At 41.1% G+C, this 19,513-nt stretch overlaps 1 protein-coding gene and 1 long non-coding RNA gene across 3 annotated transcripts in view; one reads left to right on the top strand and one right to left on the bottom strand.

Annotated features, from left to right (window-relative positions):
* Positions 1-3,554: 3,554 nt before the first annotated feature.
* LOC134298356 (uncharacterized) lies at positions 3,555-19,284 on the bottom strand. The gene is made up of 2 exons (XR_010005386.1): positions 18,823-19,284; positions 3,555-6,488 (listed from the first exon to the last, which is right to left on the bottom strand). It is a non-coding gene; the product is annotated as an uncharacterized LOC134298356 (long non-coding RNA).
* The window catches only part of dnajc6 (DnaJ heat shock protein family (Hsp40) member C6), an 81,131-nt gene continuing 65,511 nt past the window's right edge, over positions 3,894-19,513 (top strand). For both annotated transcript variants that reach the window (XM_062978221.1, XM_062978222.1), the window contains exon 1: positions 3,894-4,117. In XM_062978221.1, the coding sequence (XP_062834291.1) occupies positions 4,009-4,117 (109 nt within the window). In that variant the 5' untranslated portion in view covers positions 3,894-4,008. The remainder of the gene's footprint in view (positions 4,118-19,513) is intronic.

Raw genomic sequence — 19,513 nt, 5'->3', positions numbered from 1 at the left:
AGAAAGATTATGGAAAAAAACATTTCTCCGGAGCTATTACATAAGTCAGATTTTAGTTGGCTTATTCATTTAAATGCTTAGGTTTATAAATCATTGGGTGCCAGGTTTTGTGCCCATAGTACTGTACAAAGAAACTTGGTGAGTTGGTCCACAAAGTGCAACTATTATATATCAAAAAGAGTTGATAGCTATAGTTACTATATTTCTCAAAAAGGTTGGAGATAGTATGATCCAGGGGCATTGAGAGACATGTACTGGTTGGCTTATACCCATATGATTTGTGACTCACATAGAACAGTAAACCAGGAACCAGGAATTCTGGCTTATTCCTCATTCTCAGTGCAGTCTCAAGATGAGAGTGCAAGAAGCCAGAATTAATGACATGTGGTGTATATAATTCTGGGAACTGTAATATTAAAAAGCAACATTTTCAAGACCTAAAAAAATAATATTTAATACGCGTATGGAAGATATGCCATAAAAAGGGGTCACGGTGGCACAATAGATTAAATCCTTGTGCTGCTGCTGCTGACTTGAAGGTCAGCAGTTCGAATCCACGAGACGGGTGAGCTCCCACTGTTAGCCCTAGCTCCTGCTAACTTAGCAGTTCGAAGACATGCGAATGTGAATAGATAAAAAGGTACCGCTTCAGCAGAAAGGCAAAAGACGCTCCAAGAAATCATGCTAGCCACATTACCAGGAGATAATAATGAAGGCTTCTCGGCTTGAAAATGGAGAAGAGCCAGAGATGAGCCAGAAATGCCAGAAATGAAAGGAGAAGCCTTTGCCTTTGTGTATGTGTGTCTCATTGTATGTGATTATAACTAAGCCATTGAATGTTTGCCTCTGCTCTATATATACTGCAATCCGCTCTGAGTCCCTTCATGGAGAAGGGTGGAAGATAAATAAAGTGTATTTATGTTTCAGCAAGAAAGGGAAAAATTATATCTTGTCAGGCATTTGTGATATGAGAAATATGAATTTGTTTTTAAAATTTCTACACAATGTAATGATTTGATCTTTTGGATATATGTATAGCTGCTTATATCCAATACCTATCATACCCTAAAAGCACCAGATCCCATTGAACTTGGAAAGTAAACAGAGTCTGCTCTGAGTACTTCGATGAGAGGGCATGAATGAATCTCAGGTGCTGTAGGCTACATTTAATAGGAAGGAACTGGCAAAACCACCTTTAAGTATTCCTTTCCTAAGATTATGCTATGAAATTTTATGATGTCATCTTAAATCATCAGGCAATTTGTAGGTCTTCCAAGTATTTTGGACTTCAGATCCCATACTTCCTAACAGCTGGCAAGATGGCTGGGATTTCTGGGATTTTAAGTCCAAAACACCTTGAGGACCAAAGGTTGGGAACCACTGCCCTACACCAAGGATGGGAATGTTATGGGTCAGGGGCCAAATATGGCTCTAGAAGTATTTTAGTGATACTCTTGGCTTCTCTGGATCCCCCACCTGAAATAAATAACACTCAAAATAGTAAAATAGAAAACTCGAGGGGAATAATAATAATAATAATAATCCTTATTTGTATACCAGCCTATCTCCCCAGAGGGACTAAGGGCGGTTTCCAACATGTAAGGCAAATGTTCAATTGCCAGAAAGAAAACCGTATAGACAATACATCAAATAGACACATTCAACAGTATAACACAACCTAATTAACTTAACAACCAAAATATCATCCTAAAATACCAAAAGCCTGTTATAACACACTAAAAGTAAAAATAAAATATTTAAAACCCATTTCATTGTAGCTCCATCAGTAAAAGGTTCAACAAACCAATTGCTAGGATTACAAGATGAATGTGGCCAACTATAAAAGGGCTGGGCCAGGGATAGTGCAACAACGTATCATAGGGCCCGGGGAAATGGATGAAGTGCAGGATAGAGTGTTGTCTTGGTATCTAGGGACTGGGCCTAGGGACTAATCATTCTTGAAAATTTGCTGGAACATCCAGGTTTTGAGATCCCTATGAAAGGAGGACAGTGTGGGAGCTTGCCTAATTTCCCTGGGAAAGGTGTTCCAGAGATGGGAGCCCATCACCGAGAAGGCTCTTTCCCTTGTCACCACCAACCATGCTTGTGACGGTGGTGGAAGTGAGAGGACAACATCTCCAGCAGACCTTAGAACCTACAATGGTTCATAGGGGCCTTAGGCCTGTTACACATCCCTAGCCTTGTCAACTTCATAGCTGTGTTGTGACAATAGAATGTAGAAACAAGAATAATATGCTGCTTTGGACTCCTTTGTGGAAATGCAGTATAAAAACATATTAACTAAACATGAAAACCTATACTGGAGATATGTTTTGGAGAAAGAATTACTACTTCTAAAGTATTCTATATCCTTGTGTTCAGTACATCTGGAAAATAATAATATGTTGTATATTCCAAAAATAACTATACTCTCACAAATTGTTTGGTGTGCACCAATGAAAAAGCTAAGTGGTCATGGATGGAAAACCAGCGGAAGGATGAAAACAGCTCCAGCAAAAAATGGGAAGAAACCATGATAAAGACAGAAATTAGTCTGGTTACAAGGATTTCAGCTGGGACAAGTTTAAAAATGAATCTATCCTATAAAAGATGAAAATCCTACCAGTAGTATTATTGATGGTCAAGATGTATTCAAGATTTCTCCAGTTCTACCCTCTTCTATCCCATCAGCAGCAGGGTAGTCAACCGATAGATAGTTAGGAGGTGCACTTGCAAGAAGGGAAATATTACATGCCTTCCAACATTTCATATGAAAACCAGAACAGATGTGGTCATCCGGGTGTTGATGATGAAAGATATGTAATCTAGGGGAGGCAACAGATGTTTGCTTTTGGCTGAGTCTGCTGAGAAGGGCAAGATTTATTTATTTTATTTACTATATTTCTACCCCACTCTTCTCACCCCGAAGGGGACTCACAGTGGCTTACAATTATGGCAAAATTCATTGCCGCATTACATATACAGATAAACAAATACAAAAATTCGAGAAATAAAACAATTGAAACATATAAATACAATAAGATTAAAAATATAGTGCCTAATTTGACTCCATCTTCTCCTCCCTATTTTATTGAATTTAGTGAAAACTGCTTTTGCACATTGAATTCAGTTTGCAACTAGTGAAGTAGTCAAGGACAAAGGGGTTAGGACAGTGGTTCCCAACCTAAGGTCCGTGGACCACCAGTGGTCTCCAAGAACTAAAATATGGTCCATGGCCGCACCGTTACTACACCGTTGTAACAAGAGTGATTGGTCTCACAAAACCCTCTTGTAGTGACAAGGCAACGGGGATGTCGGGAGGCGAGAGGCTGACTACATACGAAAGGCGCAACCACAAGCCTCCTGACTGCTGCTTCCCCTCCTCCTCCTTCCCCCTGAGTGGAGCCGTTCCATGTGGCACCTGGAAACGGAGGCGCCTTGGTGTCTTCGTTTTTAGGCCTGTTCCTGGGGTTATTTGCGGTGCTGATACAATAAGGACATTTTTTAAACTTATTTCATACAAACAAATTGAGACTTGACAATGGTCAATCCTTCATTCTACACTAAATACTTTATTCTGTGTTGAATTCATAATTTTTGTAATATACATGTACTCTGGAGGCAGCAGTATCATTCTCAGAAAAAAAATTCAAAAAGGAAATGAAATATCCAGTTTTTTTTTAAAAAAATCCTTTCTGCAAAGAACATCTTCTAGCATTTTTGCATCATCTTATTTTCTTGATGACATTAACAAAAAATCTGGCTTATTCTGTGTTTAATGAACAAGTAGGATGCGGTCTCCAGAAATGTGCTGAGAGAAAAACCTCTCGACTCCAGCTCCTGATCCATGCCAGATTTTATAAAATATGTTATGTCTTCTTGCATCCTCATCCTTCCTCTGATTTTCTATAATCCGAACTATAACCCAGCACTGTTTCATGCAAATTATCACCACCTCGCTACCTTGGACTGAGGAAAGCAGCTTTCGTGACCTATGACTGGCTGTGAATGACAAATCAAAAGTCACCATTTCAGCAATCAGCTGGGCTGTTTTGTTTGTCTCTGCCCAGCTGCAGCAAGGAGAGGAGAGGGAGAATGAAAGAATCAGAAAATACAGGTAAGGAAAAAGCTAGAAATATATGGTGTTGCAAAAAAATGTTGCCTAATTCATATATGGGGATTATTTGCTGTCTGTTTTGCTGAGTAACCATTCTAAAATTGCACCTTCGCATCCTGCATCTTGAGTGCAAAGAAGCCTTGTTTAAAAATAAATGAAATTATATAATATACTGAGGGTCAGACTTTGTGTGTGATTTATATGTTATGCCAAAGCTTTTAATATTTGCTATTTGATAAGCAACCAGGAATGCCAAATTCAATAATACAGGGTGTTTCTGTATGTAGCTGCCAATTTTGGATATGTTACTGTGCAAATGGGGAAATCATTTATTTCCTCTCTGTTATTATGGTTTTCTTCAAATGCCAAAAACATGTTAATTTTTTCATCTGCTTATAACAAAATCAGCAAGGAATAGTGGGATATTTTTGGACTAAAATGTTAACAGCAGCATGTGATCTACTGTACATAAACAGACCTATGCTTCTTTTAGAAAGAAAGAAAAATCAATATTAAAAGTACCTAATCTTACAGGATGCATACATGAAACTGACTTTCATAACTGCATCAGGGTGATATTTCAAGATCACAGAACATTTTCTCCTTTGGAAAAAATATTAATAAATTCCAAACACATATCACTATAGATCTGTTTGAAATCATTTCTGTTTGAAAAGCTGAAATACCAAAACTAAGGCTGCCCAAAAGAATGACAGAATGCTCCCCAAAATGTTAGTGATGCACTGACATAGCACTCTCAATATTATAGGTAGGTTATCCAAAATATTATAGTAAAGGTTTGGCTTTCCTTATCTTGACTATCTCTCAAAGTACCCCCACCAAAAAAAAAGCAACAACGACACAGAATCTAGATTCAGATGCCAAATTTGGATTGAGGCCTCCATCTTCTAATCCTCTTTTGGGGGTGGGGTGGGGGGAGAGGACACCAGGTATCTCAGATGCAGATTGATTTTAGTGGCAAAAGCTCTTTTGGTTGATTCATACATTTCAGATACTGCTACCAACAGCAGCTCAAAGAGACAATGCAGAGATGTGCTAAATTTAGCCAGATGCGACAGCGTCTGTTTCTCTCTGATCCAAGAAATGCTCAGAGCGGGTATATGTGCAGCATTTAGAGAGCTCCTTCCCATTTAAGGTGGAGCCATGTTTCACCCATGAAACTCTTGCTTTTGGGTTTTACTGCATACCAATGATCATATAAGCACTCTTGTTTAATCACGGACAGAACTAATCTGTTCCACATAAGGCTTTTACCCAGCTGAAAACTAATCCTGAAAGGAGAAAGCAAGCCTAGGTTCCAAGCCGAGATGCTGTGCTGTGTGATTCCTTCCCACTCATTCCTGCCACACACACATGTATTATTTTTGTGGAGTTGAGGCCACGTTAAAATACAGAGAATTCTCCCTTCACAAATTAAATTTGTAATTTATACTGAAATATCCATCTTTTGGATTTACCAGCTATGTATAGGTGAGTTACATTATTTTACCAGATTAATTATATTAAAAAGCAGCATAACTCTACAGCTGATGCTTCATTTTTAGCATCAGAGTCCCTGTAGCCGGCATGATATTACATCAACAGTAGCCAGTGGAATCCTGGGATCTGTAGTCTGGATATGAATCTGGAAAGGCATTTAGGAACTGAAAAACCTAGGATGCTAAAAGATGTCATGGTAGTTAAAGTGGAATCCTAATGCTATAACTGTGTCGTGGGAAAGAGCCTCTTGATTTTATTGAATATTCCTGTTAGCCTAGATTTCTTGAGGGTGCAAAAGGACTATTCCTGATGATGCCAAATTCTTTAATATCTGTATAGTGGGGCACTCTTCTCTCTAGGCTAACATATGACTCATATGACTAGTTCATAGAAAAGGGCCTCATCCCTGCATCCTGTTATATGACTCACTTGCCTTAACCATCTGGCAGCATTACATAAACTTTCTTTTAAAGATGCCTCTGGCATGGCACACTTTTTTGTTGCTGTATTTTGTTTGGGACAGACACTGTAATATGGATAATGTTATAGCATGTTACAAATGATAGGTGCTCCTAATTTGTACTATGGTTATATATTTATTAGCGGAGCATGGAAATATTATTGGTATTTGTATCACAGCTTCCAAGAATATTCCAGCCAATATGGGGGCAACAGCCCAGTGAATCTGAGAGTGCTCCTTATTAGATGATTTCTCATTAAACATAGTTTGACATATTTGTCTCTTAATGTAATAGATATATCTGTCATAATTTAATAGATTGATCTGTCAGTGCTTGAAATTAGATGACCTTCAGATTGCATACTGCTCTCTTGTCCTTGAGCAAAGCCAAGAGCCGATACTGTTGTCAGCCTAAAAGAATAATAAATTAAAATTTGTTATTACATTATCAATGCCATTAACATCTAAAATCAATATAATATTAGATATAGCTAGTTTAATATTATAAAACTTTTGAATGAGAAGACCTCTCCAGTTCACTACAATCTTCTCTGCTACATTATTTACATTAATAACCTTTTGACAAACCCCCTTTTTGAAGTTACAATGAAAGTAACCCCCCCCCCCCCCCCAGCTACAGGCCTGTGTGAAACTATTATAGAATCTCCTTTGACTTGGAAATTATAGTTATATTAATACAGGTCAAAACAGTGTTCTTTTCTGCAGCATCACCACATTGATAGTTCATGTCCATCTTATGATCAACTAACTCCAAAGGCCATTCACAGGTAGTACAGCACTGCCAAGGATCCCCTATCCTATCCTATACTTGCGCATTTGGGTTTTGTGGCCTGAAATAGATTTTTTTCATTTGTTTCAGTTCAATTTCATTGTATTGATCTCTGCTAATTTATCAGGTCCTTTTGAATTCTGTTTCGAAATCTTCCAGTTTTCCTCTCCCAGGTTTGTAGGAAACATCATCTTCCAGGCAAGATGTCAAAGAAAATGGAGCTCCCTGAGGCAGGAGATGCTGGGGGGCTTTCAAGGACAGAGCTATGGATGCTGTCCCTCCTGCCTTACACTCTGTATGGTTCCATGTTGTGACGGAGGGTGCTGCCCCTTAAAATGGTTAAAATAATATTAGCTATCACCCTGGCCAACCTGCATTTAAATGTTATAAGAAGTGTTTTATTTTTCACTAGGTGCAGCAAAATGTTTTAAGATAACCTTGTTTCAGGTACTTTCTAGGCAATACACTCTATGTTTTTCAGCCCAAGGAAAAGCTGCAAAATATTTTCTCCCAAACTTTTCCATGTTGCTAAGATTTGTACAACTACCTTAATAATATTTATCATTAATGAAACATATTTTTTTTAATCAAGGGACACTTTTAAAAAATCTCTAGCTCGATTAATTTAGTTAGTTTTAAATTTGGCACACAAATTGCTATAGTCTTTATGATAAAACATTAAAATCCATTTTAAAATGACTCACAGAAGTAGGTAAAGGTTTTTCCCTGACATTAAGTCTAGTTGTGTCCGACTCTGGTGGGTGGTGCTCATCTCCATTTCTAAGCCGAAGAGCTGGCATTGTCCGTACACACCTCCAAGGACATGTGGCCAGCATGACTTCATGGAGCGCCATTACCTTCCCACCAGATCTACTCACATTTACATGGTTTCGAACTGCTAGATTGGCAGAAGCTGGGACGAACAGCAGGAGCTCTCCCCATTCCCTGGGTTCAAACCATCAACCTTTTGGGCAACAAGTTCAGCAGCTGCTGCATCACCGGGGGCTCACAGAAGTACATGAGGCCAAAAGGAAGGCCGTGAAGTAACTGACTCCCATGTAAAGCAAGGGTTTTGGTTATCAGAAAGGCAGGAACCAAATGGATAGGATCAAGAAGGCCAGAAAGAGGGAAGATAAAATGCAGGGCCTCACACAGAACCAAAAACTGAATTAACCTGGTGCCCAGGTAGGGAGTAAAAGCTGTTTGGAAATCTTTAGCCATGAATGACCTCCAAGTCACCAAATGTTCTGCTCAGGTCTTGTTTAGTCGGGGAATTAATGGCTTCTCTGATTGAATCTATCTATATGGAATGTCATTTTCCTCTTTTTCTAATGCCTTACCATCCATTATTGTCTTTTTAGTGAGTCATATCTTCTCATGAACTGGCCAAAGTATGACAGTCTCACTTGTAGTCATCTTGGCTTCTAGGGAGAGTTTAGACTTGATTTCCTCTAGCACCTGTTTATTTGTCTTTTTAGTAGTTCATGGGATCTATAGACTCCTTTTCCAGCACCATATTTCAAATGAGTAGATGTTCCCCCCCCCCCATGACCTTTCTTCATTTTCACAGCCAGTATAGAAATGGGAACTAGTAAGGCCTGACAATCTGTGAGTACTCAGTAATATATCTTTACACTACAGGGTCTTATCTAGTTTCTAAATAGCTACTCTTCCAAGCCCCATTCTTCTTCTACTTTCTTAACTGCAGTCTTCATACTAATTAATGTGTGAAAGTATAGAAAATCCTGAACTACCATATTTCAGTCCCTTCATCATCTATGTGCCTACATCATCTCAAGATGATGCAATTACTGTAATCCTTATTTTCTTAATTTCCACCTTATCTGTTGATATAGTTATAGTGGTTGTTGTTGTTCACTACTTTCCCCCCCAGGATTGGGGATTATATTATTGTAGCAACAGGCAAGATGATAGAGCCCCCAGTGATGTAATGGATTAAACCCTTGTGCTAGCAGGACTGCTGACCAAAAGAGTGGTGGTTCAAATCCAGGGAGTGGGATGAGCTCCTGTCTGTCAGCTCCAGCTTCCCATGTGGGGACATGAGAGAAGCCTCCCACAGGATGGTAAAACAGCAAACATCCCAGCATCTCTTGGGCAATGTCCATGCAAACGGTCAAGATCCATGACAAGGGTGGCTAAACTGCTTAGTCTAAAAACAGATCAGGGGACGGGGTTCCGTATTTACTAGATAGAGAAGCATCCATCAGAAATAGGCTTACGTGATTCAGCTTTTGAGCCAGGATGTCAGGAGTGCTCAGGTGTTCCTTTGCACAATTCAAGCTAGTGAACCAGTAGTGCACATTAATGGAGATTAATAATAATAATAATAATAATAATAATAATAATAATAACAACACTTTATTTTTTTACCTCGCCTCCATCTCCCCAAACGGACTCAGAACAGCTTACATATGGCACAAAACAACGCATAAAATAAACACACAGTACAATACAAAATAAAACCAGCAGTATTAAAACAACAATTTGAAAAAAGAACAGCGCCCAATAACCTATAGTGCAGTGGTTCTCAACCTGGGATCCCCAGATATTTTTGGCCTTCAACTCTCAGAAATCCTAACAGCTGATAAACTGGTTGGGATTTCTGAGACTTGTAGGACAAAAACATCTGGGGATCCCAGGTTGAGAAGCACTGCTATAGTGTCAACTGTCGTAAAAACATAGCCAACTGTAAACAAGAAGGGAAAGGTATAGTGCAAGTTGTAGCTAAGGGACGAGGGCATGGGATGAAAGTGCTGTACTGTATCACAATTGCAGACCATTGGGCTAGATATTTTCAAAGGCTTGTCTAAACATCCAAGTCTTCAGTTCCCTCCAGGAGGAGGAAGTGTGGGGGCCTGACTAATCTGATATCTAACCCAGGTATGCTAACAACATATTGTGACTACCTCAGATTTGAATTAGTGTCATACAGCATTAGCCATCGTGGCTCCCAGTCTGATTCAAACACAGTTATAAATGTTGGCTATGGGCTATAAAGTTCTATAGGGTATGGGTCTAGGCCAGGCATGGGCAAACCTTTTTGCCTTGGGGCCACATTGTGGGTCCAGCCAGGATGGCCAGGCCGAAAGGAAGTGGGACCGTGCACAAGCTGAGTAAAATGAGCCCATGAGAGGGCAGGGCCAGGAGGGGACAGGGCAGGGCCTGGGTAATCCTTAAGTTGTCCTCACAACATAAGGATGGGGCTGCCCATCCTTATGCTGAGAGGAATGCGAGACATGCGGCAACTACCCTGATCCTCCTCCTCCTGGAGCGCTCTAAGAGGAACACAAGACAGGTGGTGGCTGAGAGTGCTCCAGAGGGCTCTCAGTCACCATGTGCTTTCCTTGAGCTGTCCTCCCAGCATAAGGATGGGGCCACTTGCACTGTCCTTATGCTCGGATGAGGGCGAGACACGCGGTGGCTGAGAGCACTCCAGAGAGCTCTCAGCTGCTGCAGGCTGCCATGTCCTCATGCTAAAAGGACAGGGTAAATGAGGAGGGATTGAGGTAAGTGCCTCGGGGGCTGCATCCAGCTCCCGGGCCTTAGTTTGCCCATGCCTGGTCTGGGCTAACGAAAGGGCTACATTTTCTGGTAGAAACATGCCCATACAGTTGTGATGGAGGGGTCCCTGGTGGGGAGGGGCCCCTGGTGGCACAGTGTGTTAAAGCACTGAGCTGCTGAACTTGTGGACCAAAAGGTGCCAGGTTCAAATCCCGGGAGTGGAATGAGCACCCGCTGTTAGCCCCAGCTCCTGCCAGCCTAGCAGTTCAAAAACATGGCAACGTGAATAGATCAATAGGTACCGCTCCGGCGGGAAGGTAACGGCTCTCCATGCAGTCATGCCGGCCACATGACATTGGAGGTGTCTACGGACAACGCTGGCTCTTCAGCTTAGAAATGGAGATGAGCACCAACCCCCAGAGTCAGTCACTACTGGACTTAAAGTCAGGGGAAAACCTTTACCTACTGTACTCCTGCCATGCTAATACGATAGTTTATTTAATTATGTTTTAATTGTTTTTAATATTATGATTGCTTTTAGATGCGTTCCATTTTAATCTGAAGTGTAGGCCTCCATGGATGCCAAACTGGGAGAAAGCAAAGATAAATATAAATAATGACATTATTTCATTGTTTTCCCAACCCCTGGAATACAATGTTTTATTTGCTATTTATTTAATGGCACATTGTCCTCAGCTGTAAAAACACATTGTTAATAATTGAAAGAAAGCAGAAAGTCATCTTCTAGATAATTTGCTTGCTATAACCAATATGTACTTGTTACAACCAGCATATTATAACCAATACAGAAGTGGCTTTCTTTACAGCGATAAATTCAGATACAAGACGTCTCTGGTTTTGAAGCTTGAGTTCAATAATATTCTGCAGTGATGATCTTTTCAGGCATAAATGTTTTGTGTGTTTTGGGCTTAATAGAGTCCCTACTAAGAATGACATATCGGATATAGCTTGCATTACACACTGTTTTAATTATAGCAGTTTCTCATCAAAACTTGTCAAGAAGGGATCTCTATTTTCTAGAATAAGTTACTTCATATTTGAAAAACCAGTGAATATTTTATAGAAAGCAGTTAGAGAGTCTATGAGGATTATCTTTAGAGAAATGATATGGTTGATGTAGGGAGTCTAGACAACTTAATTAACTTTTTACATTGTTATCCATCACATTTTATATGACTCAATGTATTACAACTACTGCAAGACTTCAAAGTTTATCACACGAGGCAGGGTAATTGCAATTGCAGCAGGACAACAGCAGGTTTGCCTTGGACTTATCACATAACATCGCTCATCTCCCACTGCTTTCCCAATGGAAACAGTCTGGAAAGAATTTTAAAAAACCCACAGGTAATCTGTTAATGACCTTTTGTAAAAAAAAAAAATGCCTTCCAACGGTTTCATACCAGGAGAGCAACAGGAAAGGAGGGACTTCATGTGAAAAGTCCAAAGCAAAGGCAGTGTTGTGTTGCTATTATTGTGTGCAGGCTGGACTGCTGACCTGAAGGTTGCCGGTTCGAATCCACAACGTGGGGTGAACTCCCGTCTGTCAGCTCTAGCTTGCAGGGACATGAGGGAAGCCTCCCAGCAGGATGGAAACACATCCGGGTGTCCCTGGGGCAATGTCTCTGTAGACGGCCAATTCTCTTACACCAGAAACAACTTGCAGTATGTTCTCAAGTCACTTCTGACACAATTAAAATATTATAAACTTCTTACATTTTTGAACAGTCCAAATGTTCAAAATCCACTCACCCATTTTGTATATGGTGATTCCCTAGGGAAAACCTGTCCAACCTATAGCCCTCCAGGTGTTTTGAATGTTGACTTGCAGAATTCCTAACTATTGGACAAGCTGGCAAGGGTTTCTGGGAGTTGTAGTCCCAAACATCTGGAGGATCACAGGTTGCACAGGCCTGCCCTAATGGGAAAAGGCTGGAGTACCCTGCAAGCAATATTGGATTCACCTTTCACCACGGTTCATCATCTGATTTGTGTATGACAAATTTAGTCTACCCAAACCAGTTGTGATTCATTCATGAAAGCAGCATGTCTCAACGAAAGCTCAAGAAGCAAATCCCAAGATACGGAAGGACAGGGCAAATATCTTACACACTTGCAAAGGAAATTGCCTTCAAAGATACCTTGGCATAATATCAAGAGCTCTGTCATGCACCAGATGGCAGCTTTGCACCAGATCTGCCCAACTGTGTAGCAAAAATAGCTTTGGGCCTATGGTAAGAATCAAATGGATTCAGTCTCAAACAATTCCTATTCCTGACCAGAGAAGAAGTATAATGCTTATTTATATTTCTTGTGCATTACCAACAGAAAATTAAGTAAATATAGACAAATATCAGGTCTGTTCAAAAGAAAAGGACATCTCTAGCTTTTAGGGTTTTGTTGTTTAATACATTTCTAATTAGTGTGACTCTGGGAACTGAGAGAACAACAACATACCCTCCAATTGTTTCACAGACAAAAAGCAGATCTTGAATTGTCAAGTAATATGGTCAAGGTCACAAAAGCTGAAGAGCAACACACAAGGCAGGAAAGGCTTTAGCAGTTTGCTGTGGCCGAGCCTATAGGGAAGGACAAGATTCCTGCCCTTCACCCCTGCTCCCTCCATTGAATCAGCGGAGTGTGAACCCCTGTACTAAAGAAACACACAGGTTGCCGTTCTGAAGGGTATGCATACATATAAAACCATCTGGACATGTTATAAGCAAACATACATTTTTTTCAAAACAGATATTCCTTTCTGACAGCTGCCGCCACTGATCCCCTGAGTTTTCCAAACAATTGACATATTTTTAGTAGATCTATTAAAAAGGAAACTGAACAAACAGCATTCTACCACCTTATTCTTTTCCTTTAAAGAATTTTAAGATTGAAACCCGAGATTTCTTTGGCAGCCATGTTACAGGTATGTCCCTGGGCACTACTTCTTTAATGGTAAAAAATTGATGCCACAAAAAAAAGGAAAAAAAGAGAAGAGCAGTTCCATATATTTTAGTGAAAGTTTTATTTAAAACTAAGAACATATGAATGAGAATGAAAACAGTCATGTCAGGTTAGCCTTGCACAACTTTTTAAAAAGAACAACTCATACTGAACCTTTCAGGGACCACTCAATAGGCTAATTCAAAAATTATCCAGGGATAACTTTTTCTTGCACCAGCCTCCACCCTCATGATGCCCCTTTTGGAGGCTCAACTTCCAGATCTACATTTTATTGACATGCTGAGGTAGGCTTATCAGCATACTCAATTTCTCTCTTTTTCTGCTGTTCACTCATGCACAGCAAAGGATTTGGTAGCTGTTGTTTACCTTGCCTACGGGTTGTCTGAGGCCACACTACCATATATCCCAGTTCAAAGCAGAAAATGTAGGATTTTATTCAGCTGTGTGGAAAGGGCCTCAGACCACAAAGAGGAAACAGGGCTGAGCAGGACTTTGTAAAAAGAAGTTTCTTTTCAGAAGCCTTATTGGCTGAGGTATGTCTGTAAGAAGTTCTACCAAGAAGCACATGTTCAGATAAGTGTAGGTACTGCACAATCCCACCCTCTGATCACAAACACCTTGTTGCTCCCCTGGCATAATTCCACACCACCATTAATTTTGTAAAATTACTTTTTCATGTTAGTATTCTGACTCCAAAGAATCAGCATGGTGTAGTGGGTTGAATGTTGGACTACCACTCTGAAGACCAGGATTCCAATCCCTACTCTGGCATGGAAACCTATTAGGTAACCTTGAGCATGTCATACCTTCTCGGCCTCAGAAGGCCTGAATAAATTCAATCAAGAAATTCCCATGATGGGTTCATCAGAAGTGTGTACATCAGACATGCCTTAAAGGCACATAGCAACAACAACAATGACTCTGATTCCAAGCAGAATAACTATTTCCTGCTAATTTTATTTTCCGGTATACCCGCCCTGTTAAAATAAAAGTATTTGAGATAAATAGAACTAAAACTAATCTGATCTTGTGATTGTCTTACATTGTTGTAAGACCTGTCCTTTCCTCATTAACCATCAGAACCGGCCCTAGGTATTTTTCAAGTGTAGGCGAACAGAATTTTGGTGCCCCCCCCCCAAAACTATCACTGAAAAATAAAAGTGTTGGATAAGCGAAAATGTTGGATAATAAGGAGGGATTAAGGAAAAGCCTATTAAACATCAAATTACATTAAAATTTTACAAATTAAGCACCAAAACATCATGTTTTACAACAAATCAACAGAAAAAGCTGTCTCGACTGCACTCCCATATGTTTGGCGCCCGAAGCGCCCGCTTAATTCACCTCATTGTTGGACCGGCTCTGTTAACCATCAATGTAAAATTTTCTCTGCCACGTCCAACTGTTGATCTTTAACAGATCATTACAAATACTGTGTTTCTTAGCTGTATATTTAAAAGGCAGGATCAGCTTAATTTATTTATTTATTATTATTATTATTATTATTATTATTATTATTATTATTATTATTATTATTATTATATAACTAGCTTGGGGACCCGGCGGTGCCCGGGTTAATTGAGAACTGAATTGTTTGCCTTTGTTCCAAGTTTAGTCTCGATCCAGTGTCAGTTGGCTTTAGTTGGTACGGGTGAACTACAACTCCCATATGCAAGTCCATGGTCGATCCCCCTCCAAACAGCTTCAGGATGTAAAGCAGGTCATGGGGACTCGATGTGTCAAGTTTGGTCTTGATCAGACATTGGTGAGGGTCGCAGTGGTCTGGGGAAGTGAGTGAAGGTACTGTCAATCCCATCATCCATGGTCTGTTGCTCCCTCAAATGATAGGAGGATGTAAAGTGGGCCACACTGCACCTATATGTCACGTTTGGTACAGTTTCATCATTCATGGGCATCACAGTGGTCTGTGGGAGTTGAATTGGATGAAGGTACTGGAAATCCCATCATCCTTGGTGCATTCTCCTGCAAACCACACCAGGACATAAATTGTGTGACATTGCACCTGTATGCCAAGTAAGGTACGGTTTCGTCTTTCATGGGTATCACAGTGGTCCGTGGGAGGTGAATCGGAGAAGGGTACTGCAAATCCCATCATCCAAGGTCCATCCTGCATCAAACCAGATCAGGACGTAAAGGGGGCCACATTGCACCTTTGTATCAAGTTTGGTACAGTTTTGTCATTCATGGGAATCACAGTGGCCTGTGGGAGGTGAATTGGATGAAGGTACTGCAAATCCCATCGTCCTTGGTCCATCCTCCCCCAAACTGCTGCAACATATAAAGTGTGTCATTTGGGATATATGTACCAGATTTGGTTCAGTTCTGTCATATGTAGCAGTTGCTGTGGTCTCAAGAAGCGAGTGAAGGTACTGCATGTCCCATCTGTGTGCCAAGTTTGGTCCAGTTCCGTCACTGGTGGGCATCGCAGTGGTCTGTGGGAATCGTAGCGATTGAAAGTACTACATATCCCATCACCCATGGTCCATCATCCTGCAAACGGCACCAGGACATAAAGCGCATCATGGGGTAGGCTCTCTGGAATTGTGGGAGTTGGAGTCCAAAACACCTGGAGGGCCCAAGTTGGCCCGTGCCTGGTTTAAAGGCTTCCATACAATCCTAGAGTTAGAAGGGGTGCCCATCTAGTTGAACCCCCTTCTGCCATAGAGGAAGACACCATCCAAGCCCTCCTGACAGATGGCCATCCAGTCACAAATACGATTGGGAGATAGATAGAGTCCTAGATTTGAAAGGTGTCTCTGAAGGTCATCCAGTCCAGCCCCTTCTGCCACAAAGGAAGAGACCATTCAAGCCCTCCCGACAGAAGGTCATTCCAACCATACATACCATTGAGACATTTATTTATTTATGTATTTATTTAATTCTGATATTTCTCCCCCGCCTTTCTGCAATGGACCCAAAGTGGCTTGCAAGGTCATTAAGCCACGTGCTAACATCCACCATATAAATAAAACATAAAAGTAATGTCAAGCAATAGTAGTATAAATAAGAAATAGCAGGGTTCAGTGGGGGCAGGTGAACTACAACTCCCATATGCAAGTCCGTCATCCATGGTCCATCCCACTCCAAACAGGGCCTGGATGTATAGTAGGCCATGGAGACTGTATGTGTCAAGCCTGTTAGAGTGAGTAGGCCAAAGCCTGCTCTGTGGTAGTTTTTTGCCTCAGTAAAAACTGGGGGGGGGGGGGGGGGGAGTAAACGATCCTTAAAAGGAAAGAATAAAAAGATAGTCATTATTTTCTCTTTAGTCTGCTGTGAATAGTATTTACGTACTGCCGCCTTACCTTGTTGAAGGAGAGTGCTGTATCCAAAAGACACAGGCAAAAGCTGCTCTGTTTGGAACCATGTGGAACAGGGAAGATGGCTGCCTCTTTTGCGGCCTAGCACAATGGAGGCAGGTTGCAAGGCCTGAAACGTGTTAGCAAAATGATCAAAGGAGGCTTGGATTGGGGCTTTGGGGGCTAGAAGTGTTCATAAGCATATCGTTAAAAAGATAATAACAATGTTCTCTGCTGTCTTTTGAGGAAAGTAGGGCCTTACAAAGAAGTTGAAAGCTGAGGCAAGATGGCGTCCTCCTTTTCGGCCTAGCAGCGAGGGGCCAGCCTGGAAGGCCTTAAACATGTCAGCAGAGGGGCCAAAGGGGGCCATCCGTTGTCAGTGGGTTCATGGGGTGGTGTGTGTCAAGTTTGGTCCAGGTCCGGCCTTTCTGGTGGTGGCAGTGGTGTTTTGGATTACCAAAGTGTAGGCCGAGGCTGTTAACTGTCCCAAAGCTAGCATCGTTCTGAGGAGAGAAGTAGGCCGAACGAAGCCAGTTGGTAGTAGTTTTTCCCTCAGCGATCCCAGTGGCCTGTGAAAGTGGCGGCCAATCAGAGCTGGCCCATATTCCGGCCGGCCAATCAGAAAGCTGATCCATATTCTGCCAGGCCAATCAAAACGCGAGCACATATTCTGCCAGGCCAATCAAAACGCTGATACATACTCCGATACAAACATTCACTTTTATTATATATATAGATATAGATATTATTTATATACCTCTCCATCTTCTCGGGAAGATTCAAGGCGCTTTCCAACATGTGTGCAAAAACAGTCAATTCTCAAAACCATCATACAACAACTTGAACATAGTAAACATAATAAAACAACATCATAAGACAAAAATTAAAAACAGTTCCATTAAAATGGACACAGTTACAGATCCAATCAATATATTCCATCAAGGAGTCAAATACTAGTAATCAGGAAAAGTGAATAAGCTGTCTTAGGCATAACTAGGTCAGCAACATCCTACATCCTGATATTTCAGGGCCAAGACTTGACACTAGGGAGCAAATACCTAAGAAAAGGGAGTCTTGCGCTTATGTGGGTCTTATGATGTTACAGAGGCAAGGAAAGATTGGGAGATGGCTGGAACTGCTTCTAGGCCAAGTGTTGTAGAAAAAGGCTTGGGAGCAAACCATGTAAATCTGTGGTAGGGAAAGTCCAGTGCTGCATGCAATTCCTAAAGCTATATTTGAGAACCCCAAGCTCCCCAACACTCTTAAAATTGCCATACCAATTTCCTGGCAAGCATAGAGAAAGTTTTGTCATGTTTTGAGCCCTACACAGGTTTGTAGGGTTCAGTTTCTCCCACCCCCATGGAAAAATGTCCCCAAATTTCTAAGAAGTGAGGGCAACTTTTTAAAAGTGTAAAATAATTGTATCGAAAATTTGGGTAAAACACAGGCAATAGAGCAGTTGGAAGTGGGAATGGGGTAGGGTGGAAGAGGGAATATTATTTAGTGGCAAAACATGCTGCAAAATGTAGCCATGAACTACATCATTCCTGCCAGACCTCACATGTCATGCAACTTTATTTAATGCACACATGCCATATAGAGGGTTTTCAGGCTCTCTGCTGTTTCTCGGTTTACCATCACTTCTTGAGTCCCCCCCCCCTCCCAGCTTTTTTTTTTGGAAGTCATAGCCTTCTTGGTGAGTATGCATATGTACACTGCTGTCAATGAAGTCATGCTGTTCTTGGGCCTCCTCAACTCGCATGATACGTGTATTTCAGTAAGTTCTCTGTGGATTCCCCAACAGTTTGATTCCAACCCCAACCCCCGCCCTTCATGGATACCAAAATCCATGGATGTTCAAGTTCTATTATATACATTGGCATAGTGAAATGTCTTCTTTTATATAGAATGGTAAAATCAAGGCTTACTTTTTGGAAATTTTAAAAAAATATTAGCAAGTCATGGATGTTGGAATGTTGATGCATAATCCATGATATGAAGGAATGATTGTATAGATAGGATACTTTGAGTCCCAAAGTGAAAATTGGAGAGGGCTCCTCTGCTTTTAATCTCTCCTGAATACACTCTCCCAGTTCTAACAGGCAAGGAAGACTTCAGGCAACTTGCTACTTACGTTTGGGGTAACAGCCTTCCATTCCTTTTTGCTTCAAACTACGAGGAGACTTCTGCCACTTTAAGAAGTCTACCTTCCATTTCCTCCCTCTTAGAGTTGCCTCCAGTTTTCATTGGTCTCCTTTCTCCTCTCTGACACATTTCGTCCAGAGACTGTAACAGACCCTCCCAACTGTCCTGATTAGTCATTTGCTTTTTCAGCTCAGTTTTAAAAGTCCCCAGGTTTGCTCCACTTGCTACTTTCTCTTTTTGTCCTCAGCCTTCTTCTTGGTGCAAATTGAGTTCAAAATAGTCTGCATTCAGTTGACTCAGCAGAAGCAAGATGAGAGGGCAGAATCTTTCTCTTCTCTGTAGAGTCAGGCAAAAGGAAACTACGTACTGCAGTCTCTTATCTCTTGTGTGTTGTTCCTCATAATTAATTACTCTCTGTCTTGACTACTCTGCTGTTGGTTAGCTACACATGTCCCTGTTTTCATCAGTGAAATGTTGGAGAGAGTGGTAAGCGGGTAAGCAAAACAGTGCTTTTGTTGAATTCAGACAGGCAGGAGATGGTAGAATAATGCACATCTCCTTCTCTAGCAACCATTTCTAAAATTGCTCCCCATTGATTATGCTGGCTTTGGCTTTTGGGAGTTGCAGTTAGCAACAATTGAAAGGGTCCATGATGTCCCACCACTGTAGTAGGAGAACAG

The sequence above is a fragment of the Anolis carolinensis genome, chromosome 4 (genome assembly GCF_035594765.1).
Source record: "Anolis carolinensis isolate JA03-04 chromosome 4, rAnoCar3.1.pri, whole genome shotgun sequence".
In the NCBI taxonomy this organism is placed as follows: domain Eukaryota; kingdom Metazoa; phylum Chordata; class Lepidosauria; order Squamata; family Dactyloidae; genus Anolis; species Anolis carolinensis.
This window is presented reverse-complemented; position numbering and strand designations above follow the sequence as displayed.